General features: G+C 33.9%; 1 protein-coding gene across 1 annotated transcript in view; it reads left to right on the forward strand.

Moving 5' to 3' along the window:
- The window catches only part of ADAM18 (ADAM metallopeptidase domain 18), a 153,022-nt gene that overhangs the window by 49,750 nt on the left and 87,447 nt on the right, over window positions 1-15,825 (forward strand). Inside the window, exons 8-12 of the mRNA XM_016959382.3 lie at window positions 2,907-2,978; window positions 3,180-3,346; window positions 4,105-4,186; window positions 10,964-11,100; window positions 13,960-14,143. Coding sequence (XP_016814871.2) covers window positions 2,907-2,978; window positions 3,180-3,346; window positions 4,105-4,186; window positions 10,964-11,100; window positions 13,960-14,143 — 642 coding nt within the window. The remainder of the gene's footprint in view (window positions 1-2,906; window positions 2,979-3,179; window positions 3,347-4,104; window positions 4,187-10,963; window positions 11,101-13,959; window positions 14,144-15,825) is intronic.

The raw sequence follows: 15,825 nt of genomic DNA on the forward strand, positions 1-15,825 counted from the left end.
AATGCCCAGCAGAGACATAGGTGCTGGGCCACCCACAACACCCCAGAACTATAGAGCCACCAGGAAGGAACACCTGGGAAAGCTGCATGCATGCATTTTCAATGTGTGAGAGCTGAAACATGGGCTGCACACAGCAAAGCTATTAGGGTGGTGCCACTCAAAGCCTTTGGGGCTCAAATCCCACCCCAGTGTGTCTCATGGGTGGGTCATGGAGTCAAAGAGGATCACTTGCAGGCCTTAAGATTTAATATTGTTTGCTCTGTTGGGTTTTGCATTGGCTTGGGACCTGCTATTCCCTTCTTCTTGACTCTTTCTTCTTTCTGAAATGGGAATGTCTGTTCTATGTCTGTCCCACCATTGTATCTTGGAGTCATATAACTTGTTCAATTTCATAGACTCACAGCTGGAAATGAATTTGCCACAGAATAAATCTTGCCTTGAGTCTTACTCATATAATGTTTAGGTGAGATTTTGAAATTAGACTTTAAAGTTGATGATAGAACAAGTTAGGATTTTTTAGGACTATTTGGATGGGATGAAGGTATTTTGTACGTGAGAATGACATGAATTTTGGGAAACTAGGGGTGGAATGTTAGGGTTTGAATATGTTCCTTCCAAAATTCAGGTATTAAAACTTAATGGCCAATGTGATGGTATTAAGGAATGGGACCATTTAGAGGTGATTAGTGCACAAGAACTTCTTCCCTTACAGATGAGATTAAGGCCCTTATAAAAGCACTGTGTAGCTTGCTCTTCTGCCTTCTGCCATGTGAGGATACAGCAAGAAGGCCCTCACCAGACCAGATGCTAGCAACTTGTTCTTGGACTTCTCCACTCCCAGAAATGTGAGGAAATAGATTTCTCTTTTTTATAATACCCAGTCTGTGTTATTCTTTTGTAGCAGGGCAAATGGACTAAGGCATAGGTTTTCAAGTAGATTTTTAAAATGATCTAAATTATCAAATTTCTTAGAATGAATTTGTAACACATTCTTTTATCTTTTAAAAATTGGTATATTTGTAGTATCAGCATTTCTAATGTTCACTAATAATATTGGTGAGATATCCCTCTTTGCTCTTTAGCTGCATTTTATTATTTTAAACTTATTATTTTGAAAGAACTTTAGACTTACATGAAAGTTAAGAAACAGTAAAGATTCTTCTCACAACTTCTCCTGTTAACTTCTTATATAATCATAATATAGTAATCAAAACATAAAAGTTAATGTTTCTACATTATTAACAACTATTATAAAATTTTTGACATTTTTCCCACAAGTGTCTTTTTCCTAATTCAGTCCTCAATTATAAGATCCTACATTCCATTGAGTTGACATGTTTCTTTTTTCTACTCCAATCTGTGGCATTACTATGATCTTTGTCTTTCATGTACCTTGGCATGATTGGAGAATACGTGCCAGTTATTTTCTAGAAATGTTTCTCAGTTTGGACTTGCCTGAGTTTTCTCGTGGTTACATTGAGAATCCATTTTATATTTGACAAGAATATCCAAAAAAGACCTTTTCTTGTTAAGCTGTTGTTAAAGCAGTGTTGGTTTCATAAAACTGATTACAATGTCTGCCCTTTTCCTACATTCTGAATGATTTTTGTACAAATGCCTTTACTTATTCTTTACTTATTATTTAAATATCTGTAACCATTAAGTTTTTTTGTTTTTTTTTTTTTTTTTGAGAGAGAGAGAGAGAGACAGGGCCTCACTCTCTCATGCAGCCTGGAGTGCAGTGACAAAATCATAGCTCACCGCAATCTCGAACTTCTGGCCTCAACCAATTCTTCTGCCTCATCCTTCCAAGTAGCTGGGACTACAGGCATGCACCACAATGCCTGGATAATTTTTTAAAATTTTTTAAAGAGATGAGGTCTCACCATGTTGTCCACGCCTCAGTCTCCCAAAGTGTTGGGGTTATAGGCATGAGCCACTGCACCTGTCCAACAATTAACCCTTATATTTCTTTATTAACCTGATATTTTAATGGGAAGGTTTAAAATTACAGAATCCACTTTAATAGTTATATGATTATATATTCTTTGAACTTTATCTTTGGCCATTTTGGCAAATGCCATTTTAAATAATATTTTCAAATGTATTAAAATGTAATAAGTTATTGACATCAGTACTTTCATACTTTATTATCATCCTTTGATATTATAATCCTCTTTCATTCCCGATGTTGGCAATTTATATCTTCTCTCTAACCTTTTATTCTTTTTAAAAGTATATATGTTTAAGATGTATACTGTATACATCATAATGTTTTTATATACATAGTGTTACATTTTTATGGTAAAAGTACCTAAAATCTACTCTTTTAGCTAATTTTCAGTATATAAAACAATATTGTTAATTGTAGTTCTTGCTTTGTACATTAGGTCTCTAGACTTACTTATTCTACATAACCCAAACTTTGTATCCTATGAATGCCGTTTCCACATTTCTCCCCACACTCAGCCCTCTGCCCCTTGACAACCACCTTTTCACTTTGTTTCCATGTATTTGAATATATTTGTTTTGTTTTGTTTAGATACCATATATAAGTGAGATCATGTAGTATTTTCTTTTCTGCATCTGGCTTATTTCACTTAGCATAATGTCCTCCAGATTCATCCATGTTTTCACAAATGACAGGACAACCATTTTCAAAGCTTAATAATATTTCCGCATGTGTGTGTATTATATATATATATATATGTATATACATAATATATAATCCATAAAATCTTGTCTCATATAAAATAGTGTAGAATTTGCTCAAATCTGCACACATTCTCCTATGTACTTTAAAACAGCTCTAGATTACTTATAATATCTAATACAATGCCTAAATATCATTTCATTCACATGGATTCAAAATAATACCTTCATGAAAAATAAAATTTCTTTTTCAGTATGATTATATGGGATCTGAAATGATGGCTGTAACACAAAAAATTGTCCAGGTTATTGGGCTTGTCAACACTGTAAGTTTTTACTTTTTCACATTTCCATTTTCATGAAAGTTTCTTTAATATAATTTGGGTTCTATCTTGGCCAATGAATAACTTAAATACTTTTTATTAGTTTAATACTGAAAATACTGGAACATGTTGTTTATTTTTTAATGTACCTTTTAAATGTAATAACTTGTTTCTTTAAAAATGTACAATACATCTTATTTTTAGATGTTTACCCAGTTCAAATTGACTGTTATACTGTCTTCCTTGGAATTGTGGTCAAATGAAAACCAGATTTCCACCAGTGGGGATGCTGATGATATATTACAAAGATTTTTGGCATGGAAACGGGACTATCTCATCCTACGGCCCCATGACATAGCATACTTACTTGTGTAAGCACAATGTTCTACATTAATAAAGATATCTGCATAATTATTTTAAATTGGTAATTTAGTGAATTTATTGCGTTCTTCAGTTTTTTGTAAGCCCCTTTGAAAGTGTTTAAAAATTAGTAGCCTTTGTCATAGAGGTGCTAGTGTACTTAAAAATATAATAAAAGTAACAATAATCAGTTTTGTATTAGAATAGTTTGAAGTGTAAGTATTATTTCAAAAACCTGCATTTCATGAACTTCTGTGATGTTGACTTTACTACAGAAAACATATAATCCTTAGTTTATGAATGATGTAAAAACGGAGACTATTCAGTTAAAATTATTCATGATAAATTAATACATTTCATGTCTACTTTTTACTAGGAGGGATTTGGGTTTTTTTAATATTTAATATTTAAAAATGCTTATCTTTAGGACTAGTAAGATTGCTTCTTCCACAAATTAAAAATTATTTTCTCTTTAACTTTTGATAACCAAACAGTTGAATTTGAGCTAATAAAATTATATCCATTTTAGGAGATATACAAGGAAATTACATTGGTATTAAAGTGAATTGATTAAAGTCAATGATTTTAGTATTTAGATTTAGTATTTAGTATTTAGTATTTTGTAATGTTTATTAGATATTACCTAGTTTGAAGCTTTATATATTTGCAAAGTCATTTTTAAAATTTTATGTGAAGAAGGTTTAATTTAATACATAAGCTTACAAATTGTTTTGCATAACTACGTTAATAAAAAATTATAATAATGTAGTTACAGGAAACATCCTAAATATGTGGGAGCAACATTTCCTGGCACCGTATGCAATAAAAGCTATGATGCAGGTATTGCTATGGTATGTAATTTTTATTCTTCTTTACATCACTATTTTTAGGCCTTATATTATATTTTGTAAGTATTAATTTAAATAGTTAAATAATGTAAAACCATTTGATCTTTTTCTGTATATGTATATTCATTATTATTTTATTGGGACAAAATTAATAGAATCTCAGAAAGTTTATTTATTTATAAAGTTCAAACACAAAGAATATTATGTGAACAAACCTTAGTGTAATCACTCACCAACTGGTCATAATGGACACGAGCATTTGCTTTAGATTTTTAAATAAACAAAGCATTAGAGCAATGTTAAAGCCTCCTGCACATTTCCTCCAAGTTCAATAAATAGCAAAAATCATGAATTTGTGCTTGCAATTTTACGCATACTTTGTGCTATTTTAATATATGAATGCATAAATAATATATATTGTTTTTAGATATTGAAAATTTGTATATTGATAAAACTGTTTCCTGCAAAATTTACAACCCTTAAATCATCTTTCTCAATTAGAAAATTTCTTCTTTGTAACCACATAACTCCATGTTAATTTCTTTTCAAAGAAAGTTTTGTTGAAGTACAAAATATAGTATATAGATAAAATTCCACAAGTCAAAGTTTATAGCACAATTAATTTTTATCGAGTTTATGCATAGGTATAAACACCACAAAGATAAAAAATAGAATATTATCAACACTTCAGAAGGTACCTGTGAATCATGCGTCCTCCCACCTATTACCCATACCAAAGGAAACCACTATCCTATTGCCTTTGTTTAATTTTACTTATTTTTGAAGTTTATGTAAGCAGAACTCAGTGTGTATTCTTGCCTGCTCTATTTTGCTCAATATTATGTCTATAGCAATCATTTATGTTCTTATGAGTAGGAATAGTTTGTTCATTCTTTTACCATGTATTTCTTAAAAATACGCCCATGAAGTTTCCTGACTCTTCAAATGTGAGTATTATCTATTGACTTCCTATTATTGAACTTAGAATGTAACATCTTAATAGTTCATCATATCCATATTTCGACCGCTTCGTTCCCCCTCTATAATTATGTATCTCATTTGAATTGTGTCTTATTCCCTAATGAGCCAAGTAATGAACTAAGATTAAATTGCCTTGATTGTGTGCCTTTTTGTTCTTCCTAAATTTAATAATTGCATTATATTGATTTGCGCAACAACTATTTAATAAAATTATACATTGCTTCTAGTTTTCTCCTTGTTTCAGAAATTCCTCTTTCCTTTCTTGGAGACATTCTGGAGAAATTGTCTGTTTTACCAATCTACATTACACTTGATGCATAGACAGGGTTGGAGAATTTTCAATCTGGTTTCCTTTGTATTATGTGTATCCCTCTTTCATATTTTGCTCATTTTGGTACAAATGAGCTCCTATAATTTACTGACAAAGAAAAATGGGAAGTAAATTATGTGAAAGTTATATGATAGACAAAATTTTAATTTTTTTAATTCCAACTTTTAAATTCAAGGGTACATGTACAGGATGTGCAGGTTTGTTACCTAGTTAAAAGTGTGCCATGCTGTTTAGCTGCACATATCATTCCATCACATAGATATTAAGCCCAGCATCCTTTAGCTATTCTTCCTGATCCTCTCCCACCTCCCACTCCTCCAACCTCCAACAGGCTCCAGTGTGTGTTGTTCCCCCATGTGTCCATGTGTTCTCATCATTCAGCTCCCACTTATAAGTGAGAATATGTGGTATTTGACTTTTTGTTCCTGCATTAGTTTGCTGAGGATAATGGCTTTCAGCTCCATCGATGTCCCTGCAAAGGACATAATCTCATTCCTTTTATGGCTGCATAGTATTGCATGATGTATATGTACCACATTTTCTTTATCCAGTCTATCTTGATGGCCATTTAGGTTGATTCAATGTCTTTGCTATTGTGACTAGTGCTGCAATAAATAAATGTGTGCATGTGTCTTTATTACAGAATGATTTATATTCCTTTGGGTATATAGTTAGTAATGGGATTCATGAGTCAAATAGTATTTCTGCCTCTAAGTCTTTGAGGAATTGCCACACTGTGTTCCACAGTGGTTGAACTAATTTACACTCCCATGAACAGTGTAAAAGCATTCCTTTTTCTTTATAACCTCGCCAGCATCTGTTGTTTATTGACTTTTTAATAATAGCAATTCTGACTGATGTAAGGTGCTATCTCATTGTGGTTTCGATTTACATTTCTCTAATGACCAGTGATGTTGAGCTTTTTTTCATATTTTTGGCCACATATTTTTTTTTTATGAGAAGTGTCTGTTATTGTCCTTTGTCCACTTTGTAATGGTTTTTTTTTTCTTGTTAATTTGTTTATGTTCCATGTAGATGCTGGATAGTAGACCTTTGTCAGATGGGTAGATTGCAAAAATTTTCTCCCATTCTGTAGGTTGTCTGTTTACTCTGTTGATCATTTCTTTTGCTGTGCAAAAGTTCTTTAGTTTAATTAGTCAATTTTTGGTTTTGTTGCAATTGCTTTTGGCATCTTTTTCATGAAATCATTGCCCATGTCTATGTCCCGAATGGTACTGCATAGCTTGTCTTCCAGGGTTTTTCAGTTTGGGGTTTTACATTTAAGTCTTTAATCCATCTTAAGTTTTGTATATGGTGTAAGGAAGGGGTCCAGTTTCATTCTTCTGCTTATGGCTAGCCAGTTCTCCCAGCACCATTTATTAAATAGGCAATCCTTTCCCCATTGCTTGTTTTTGTTCGATCAGACAGTTGTATGTGTGTGGTCTTATTTCTGGGTTCTCTATTTTGTTCTATTGGTTTGTGCGTCTGTTCTTGTACCAATACCATGCTGTTTTGGTTACTGTAGCTTTGTTATATAGTTTGTTGTACAGATTATTTCAACATCCAGGTATTAAGCCTAGTACCCATTAGTTATTCTTTCTGATCCTCTCCCTCCTCCTACCCTCCATCCTCTGATAGGCTTCAGTGTGTGTTGTTCCATGTGTCTAGGTGTCCATGTGTTCTAGGTGTCCATATGTTCTCATCATTCTAGGTGTCCATGTGTTCTCATCATTTAGCTCCCACTTATAAGTGAGAACATGTGGTATTTGGTTTTCTGTTCCTGTGTTAGTTTGCTAAGGAGAGTGACCTCTAGCTCCATCCATGTCCCTGCAAAGGACATAATCTCATTCTTTTTTATGGCCGCATAGTATTTAGAATGATTTATATTCCTTTGGGTATATACCCAGTAATGAAATTTCTGGGTCTAATAGTATTTCTGTCTTTGGGTCTTTGAGGAAACACCACACTGTTTTCCAAAATGGCTGAACTAATTTACACTCCCACCTGCAGTGTATAAGTGTTCCTCTTTCTCCACAACCTCTCCAGCATCTGTTATTTTTTGACTTTTTAGTAATAGCCACTCTTACTAGTGTGAGATGGTATCTCACTGTGATTTTGATTTGCATTTCTCTAATGATCAGTGATGTTGAGCTTTTTCTCATATGATTGTTGGCCACATGTATTTCTTCTTTTGAAAAATGCCTGTTCGTGTCCTTTGCCCAATTTTTATGGAGTTGTTAGTTTTTGTCTTCTAGTAAATTTCCTTAAGTTCCCTACAGATGCTAGATATTAAACCTTTGTCAGATGCATAGTTGGCAAAAATTTTCTCCCATTCTGTAGAGAGTTTACTCTATTGAGAGTTTCCTATGCTGTGCAGAAGCTCTTTAGTTTAATTAGATCCCATTTGTCAATTTTTGGTTTTGTTGCAATTGCTGTGGCATCTTCATAATGAAATCTCTGCCCCTACCTATGTCCTGAATGGTACCGCCTAGCTTGTCTTCCAGGGATTTTATAGTTTTGAGTTTTACATTTAAGTCTTTAATCCATCTTGAGTTAACTTTTGTGTATGATATAAGGAAGGGGCCCTGTTTCATTCTTCTGCTTGTGGCTAGTTATCTCAGCATCATTTATTAAATAGAGAATTCTTTCCCCTTTGCTTGTTTTTGTTAGGTTTGTTGAAGGTCAGATAGTTGTAGGCCTGTGGTATTATTTCTGGGATCTCTATTCTGTTCCATTAGTCTAGGTGTCTGTTTTTCTATCAGTACCATGCTGTTTTGGTTACTGTAGCCCTATAGTATAGTTTGAAGTCAGGTAGCAACCATGATGTCTCCAGCTTTGTTTTTTTGTTGTTTTCATTTTTTGTTTGTTTTTTGCTTACAATTGCCTTTCTAGTCAGTCTCTTTTGTGGTTCCATATGAATTTTAAGATACTTTTCTCTAGCTCTGTGAAGAATGTAAATGGTAGTTTAATAGCAATAGTACTGAATCTATAAACTGCTTTGGGCAGCATGACCATTTTAACAATATTGATTCTTTCTGTCCATGAGCATGGGATGTTTTTCCACTTGTTTTTATCATCTCTGATTTCTTTGAACAGTGGTTTGTGATGCTCCTTGTAGAGATCTTTCACCTCCCTAGTTAGCTGCATCCTAGGTATTTTATTCTTTTTGTGACAATTGTGAATGTGAGTCCCTTTATGACTTGGCTCTTGGCTTGATTATTGTTGGTGTATAGGAATACCAGTGATTTTTGCATATGATTTTGTATTCTAAGACTTTGCTGAAATTGTTTATCAGTTTAAGACGTATTTGGGATGAGATTGTGGGGTTTCTAGAGATAGTATCATGTTATCTGCAAACACGGATAGTTTGACTTCTTTGGATGCCTTCTTTCTCTTGCCTGATTGCCTTGCTAGAACTTTTAATAGTATGTTGAATAGGAGTGCTGAGAGAGGGCATCCTTATCTAGAGCCACTTTTAAGGAGATTTTCCTCCTGTTTACTCTTTTGCACTGTTCTGATGACAACTTTGCTGTAATTCTTACCTTTTCCTCACTATGTAATGTATCTTCCCCATTCCTGGGCACTTTTAAGATATATTACTTTGGGTTTTGATATATTAGGGGGTCTGTATTAGATTTCCAGGGCTGCCATAACAAAATACCGCAAACTGAGCACTTGATCAACAGAAATGTATTACTTCACAGTTCTGGATAAAATAGAGTTCTGAAATCAAAATGAACAGAGTGGTTCCTCTTGAGGGCTGCGAAAGACAATCTTTTCTCTGCCTTTGCCCTAGCTTCTGGTGGTTTGCTGGCAATCTTTGGCATTTCTTGGCTTATGGATGCATTACCTCAATATTTGCCTTTCTGTTCACATGAAGTTCTTTCTGTGTCTCTGTCACTTTATCTAAACACCTTCTTTTTATAAGAGTGCCATTTATGCTGGAAGTGCAAGACCATATTTCCCTCTCTGATCTAGTATCAAAAGTCTAGCTTTTGGTTTTTGTATCTTGCCCCAAAACATGATGGTCAGCCTAGGTATCATTCCTCATATTCTGCTCTGGCTTCAACCCCTTTCAAATTCTGACACTGTAACTTTTAAGCATATTTATTACAGGATAATAGGAAAGGATACTTATTAGTTTATTTTTTCATATTGCCAATTCTGTGTTTTCAGTCATATACATACAAACATGTACACAATCTTTTTTCTTTTAGTTATGCATTACACAGATTTTCTAGTTATACATTTAAATGATACAGAAAAATTAGACATGTTCTCAGATTTTTGTTTGTAATGATTAAAGAGCTAAGAAATATATCATTATTTATTTATCAAAGATAAATAATATGAAAAACACTTTGAGTCCACACTGTTAGCAAGCATTTTTAAATATCTTCTCACTTCAAATTTATTTTTTGTTTTGTTTTGGTCTTTGAGACAGGGTCTCACTCTGTAGCCCAGGCTGGAGTACAGTGGTGCAATCAGCTCACTGCAACCCCAAACTCCTGGGCTCAAGTCATTCTCCTGCCTTCTCCCAAATAGCTGGGACTGCAAGTGTGCATCATCTTGCTGGCTATTTTTAATTTTTTTTTGTAGAGACGGAGTCTCACTATGTTGCCCAGGCTGGTCTTGAGTTCCTGGCCTCAAGCAGTCCTCCTGCCTTGGCTTCTCAAAACACTGGGATTAGAGGCCTAAGCCACTGCACCTGGCCCAAATTTCTTTACTGTGATTGTGTCTGACTCTCTGGCTTCTGTCCTGTCATTTCTTCACTTTAGTCATTATACACAACTTTTCGGTAGGTCCACATTCCAGCCCCCTATACATATACATAATGTTGGGTCATTTCCCATACTTTGTATCTCAGCCTAAATATAAATTTCACAAAGAAGATGTTCTAACTACCTTACTTAACTACCTTATTTTATACCCCTCCATAAAATTTTCTATTGGAGTACTTTATTTTCTTAAAAGCATGTGTAACAATCTATTTTTACATAGAAAGTTTATTGCAGATTACTGTTAATTGTCTTTCTCTCTTTCTACAATATAAGCTATAGATGTGAACAAAGTCCTTTTCTTTCATACATGCCACTGTATTCCTACCATCTATCATAATGCCTGACACATGAGTACACTGAATTGATATCTATTCATTGGATGAACTGATTTAATGAGAAAGTGAAATAAACGTGTTGTATTGTATCAGAAATACCACCTGTTCAAAGCTATAGAATTTTGGCGTGCAAAATTTAAAACCAGAGACTATCATAGTTTGATTACTTGTTTCATGCTTCTTAATCAATAAATTAAGGCAGATAAATAAATGGCATACCAAAATAATTGTTGTGAAGTATGCTTAACATAAGAAGTATTAAAATAGAAAATATGATAGGAGTAAAAATATTTCAAGTTATTACTTTTGTTTTCACACATAATAATTTTCTTTTTCATGTCTTTTATTTTAGTATCCAGATGCAATAGGTTTGGAGGGATTTTCGGTTATTATAGCTCAACTGCTTGGCATTAATGTAGGATTAACATATGATGACATCACTCAGTGTTTCTGTCTGAGAGCTACATGCATCATGAATCACGAAGCAGTGTAAGATGTTTTCTTAATTAATTTCACTTATATTTTTATAAGGTTGTTTCCAAAATGTGATAATGTTTTTAAACTTTTATATTCGACACCACATCAATGGCTAGAAAGTTATATCATGCTTCTAAAGTTATCACACAAAAATTCTGTATACTTAGGGATATATACTATAGATTGATCTATATCTATGTCTGTGCACACACATACACATCACTGACATCGCATTCATATTCTTTCTTGTCATGCCCAACTTTTAAGCAGAGGTTTCAAAACTTAGTTGCTTTGTACCCATCTTAAACAAAAGTCTTATTTTGTAAACAATATTTTTAATTTTCAGTTGTTGGAAATTATATACTCCAGGTAGAAGATAACTTCTGAGTCCATATCTATTTATATACTAATTTTGTGTGAAGAGATTTTAGTGCTCAGTATTTGTAGCTTTTTGCATAAGAGTGTCTTGCAAAAGTATGGTAATACTTATTCCTATTAAAACAAAGTATTTTGAAATAATAGAGACAATCTGATTAAATAACATTATTCTGTGTAATATTCCTCTTACTTTTTCATATTTGTTCCACAACAAATGGCTGTTAAAATAAGCTAAGGCATTTCTTTTTGCTCTTAAACTTTCAACTCTGAAACTTTAGAAACTATACATTTCTTTCCTTGGAGGCTTAAAGGGCTACCCAGAACCTCTGTCATCTCAGATTTTGCTGTTTAAGTATTGCTATCTGAGACGATTGTCTAACATAGTGCTATAGTGCTGTCTAATACATGACTGTCTACCATGGTGCTGTCCAATAGAAATAAAATGTTGAGTCACATATGTAATTTTAAATTTTCTAGAAGCAATTAAACATAATGAAAATTAAACATAATTTTATGTTTTAATTAAACAATTAAAAACAATTAAAATAATCAGGTGAAATTAATTGTGGTAATATATTTTAATGATATATTTTATGTAACCCAATAGATCCAAAATATTATCACTTTAACAAGTAACCAAAATAAAAATTGTTAATTGGTTATGTTCTATTCTAGTGTGTATGTGTATTTGTGTTGGGTATGGATTGTGAGAGAAAGAACAGAGTCCAGGGTCACACCAGTGCTATCAGCCTTAGCAACTGAAAGAATGGAGTATTCAGCAACTGAGAACAGACATGGTTGTCATAAGTAGTTCAATATCACATACAGTATATTTGAAATGTGTGTTGTGCATCTATTAGACATTTCTCCTAGATATACTAGTGGAAATATACATGTGAACATGTAAATAAAGATCTCCCCGGGACTTATATTTTAGTGTGAAATTTAGGTAATATGAGATGAAATTTTGAAAATAAAAATTAATGAAGCTTATTTTTACATAATGCAAAAGTGCTGTATAGAAAAATATTGAAAGTAGAAGGAGAATGAAGAGGGGGCACAATTTAAGATAGTGTTGTCAAGAAGGATCTCCCTGGAGGGTAACATTTGAGCAGACATCTGACTGAAATGTGAAGGAGTGGCCTGCCCCTCCACACCTGTGGGATATCTCGTCAGGTGGGACGAGAGACTGAGAAAAGAAATAAGACACAGAGACAAAGTATAGAGAAAAACAGTGGGCCCAGGAGACCGGCACTCAGCATACCAAGGACCTGCACCGGCACCGGTCTCTGAGTTCCCTCTGTTTTTATTGATTATTATTTTCATTATCTCAGCAAGAGGAATGCGGTAGGAGAGCAGGGTGATAATAAGGAGAAAGTCAGCAAAAAAAAAAAAAAAAAATCTGAGCAAAAGAATCTATGTCATAATTAAGTTCAAGGAGAGGTACTATGCCTGGATGTGCACGTAGGCCAGATTTATGTTTCTCTCCTCCCAAACATCTCAGTGAAGTAAAGAATAACAAAGCAGCATAGCTGCCAACATGTCTCGCCTCCCGCCATAGGGCGGTTTTTCTCCTATCTCAGAATTGAACAAATGTACAATCGGGTTTTATACCGAGACATTCAGTTCCCAGGGGCAGGCAGGAGACAGTGGCCTTCCTCTATCTCAACTGCAAGAGGCTCTTTTACTAATCCACCTCAGCACAGACCATTTACGGGTGTCAGGCTGGGGGACGGTCAGGTCTTTGTCATCCCACGAGGCCATATTTCAGACTATCACATGGGGAGAAACCTTGGACAATACCCGGCTTTCCAGGGCAGAGGTCCCTGTGGCTTTCCGCAGTGCATTGTGCCCCTGGTTTATTGAGTCTAGAGAATGGCGATGACTTTTACCAAGCATACTGCTTGTAAACATTTTGTTAACAAGGCACGTCCTGCACAGCCCTAGATTCCTTAAACCTTGATTCCATATAGCACATGTTTTTGTGAGCTCAAGGTTGGGGCAAAGTGGCTGGGGCAAAGTTACAAATTAACAACATCTCAGCAAAGCAATTGTTTAAAGTACAGGTCAAAATGGAATTTCTTATGTCTTCTCTTTCTACATAGACAGAGTAACAGTCTGATCTCTCTTTCTATTCCCTACAAAAAGAAGGAAGAAAGCTTGAACTATATAACAGAAGAGCACACTATGTAGAGGGAACAATAGATAGATGGTTAGATATAAAGATATGTAAATGCATACATATAGATACATAGATTTAACCACCATACCTTATTGCATTACTTTGATGAGAAAATAGGTTTTTAATGCAATTTTTTAAGAGAATGTTAAAGATAAGCAATATTAAAATTTAATTATCCTTGGTTGAATCTCTGCTAAAGTATAAATTTTGGGGTGGCCATCTTGTGATTTACATGATTATGTATGGAGTGTTGTTTAGATGTGGTTTTATTAGCAAGGTTTATTTGCCTGAGGAATATTATTTTATTTTAGGAGTGCCAGTGGTAGAAAGATTTTTAGCAACTGCAGCATGCACGACTATAGATATTTTGTTTCAAAATTTGAGACTAAATGCCTTCAGAAGCTTTCAAATTTGCAACCATTACATCAAAATCAACCGGTGTGTGGTAATGGGATTTTGGAATCCAATGAAGAATGTGACTGTGGTAATAAAAATGTGAGTAACAAAGATTGAAACTGGAGCACAATTTTTATGTTTCTGATAAAACATAAGACATGTTTGTCATGGTATATATAAATGATATATGCAACAATGCCATTAATTTATAACCGAAATATGAGAAACAGGATGAGTTAAGATGTATAAATCACATTCCCACAACTCTTAAATGGAGAAGGCGAGTCTGTCATTAACACTAGGTTTGCATAACTGTTGCCAATCATGCCAGCAGATTGATTTTGAATATATTGGCTAAATGAAGTCCTTTTTATTATCCACATCTCAGTTCCTAACTCATTTGGCTTCATTCTCTATTTTCTCTACAAACTTTTACTAAATGTGATCCAAATTTTTCCCTATCTCTTGTTCTTGCAAGAATTGCTAAACATTATAATGAGGTTTTTAAATCCTTCTCAGACATTCCTGCATTTACAAATTTTTGAATGACCAAAATTTGTTTCATTTATTCATTTTAAAATATATGTATACATCTGATTATAATTTCATCAATCAAATGTTCAATGAACATTATTTTCAACAGGTGAGATGACATACTTAATCTATTTTAAATGTTATTATCTTATAATATTTAACAATTTGTCTCTATTTCAATAAAGTTTCTTCATGATTTATCCCCCAACAGTTACATGAATTCCTCCTCCCTACATAAACAGCTGTCACCACGTTTTAATATACCATTAAATTCTCTCAATTCTCTTAAGTCATCCTATATTTCACAAGGTAAAACCTATATGTATGAGGCTGTGTGTATCTCTATATGTGTATATACACACACATATATCACACTTAAATGTATGTAGTACATATATAGTACACACACACATACATGTATATATATATACAAGTTTCCAATTATCTCATATTTTCCCATGCTGTCTTAGTTTTCTGATAAGCTGTACTGTGCTCATCTTGCAGTCTCCTACCCCTAAATATGGTATCTTTTACTGCCAATAAATACTAGCTATTTTTTATGAATCATAAAATAAAGCAACACAATCTGGGGCTAGGTTTTCACATTTTGGGTTTCTACAACTATAGAATGTAGGCAGATTGACACTAAGAGCAGATATAGCCAGTGTCCCATCAGTATCCCCTTTATATTTGCTGTTCCGGCAGTATTTTTGTTTCAAATACCAGAGACATTCTGCTGGAGTGTGCTTCCTGTTACCTCAGTGGTATGTGCATCCATTAGCAGGGTGGGCTCAATGTGCTTGGAAACTAATGACCAGCCATCAGATAATTATGATGGTGAGTACCAGATTCCTTTCTCCTTGTGAGGAAATTCTTGGAGGCATTTTCTATATCATAGTTCTTTAACTGTGGCCAGTTGGTTAAATCCAGCTGCCGCCTGCCTCTTCTTGTAAATGAAGTTTTATTGAAATACAGCCTTGCCCATGTGTTTGAATGTTGTCCGTGCTTCTTTTGTGCTATAATAGCAGAGGTAAATAGTTGCAACAGATACTATATGACAAGCAAGTCTGGAAATAATATTTGATTTTTTACAGAAAACGTTTGTTAATCAAAAGGGAATTTATTGAGTAATTTGAACTATATGAAAGTTAAATGAAATGAAAACCAAGACATTTCAGAAAGATTCTATACAGAATCTGTGATAACACTCCTGACATCAGAGGCCCTGAAACACCATTACAGTTATC

The sequence above is a fragment of the Pan troglodytes genome, chromosome 7 (assembly GCF_028858775.2).
Source record: "Pan troglodytes isolate AG18354 chromosome 7, NHGRI_mPanTro3-v2.0_pri, whole genome shotgun sequence".
NCBI classification, from domain to species: Eukaryota; Metazoa; Chordata; class Mammalia; order Primates; family Hominidae; genus Pan; species Pan troglodytes.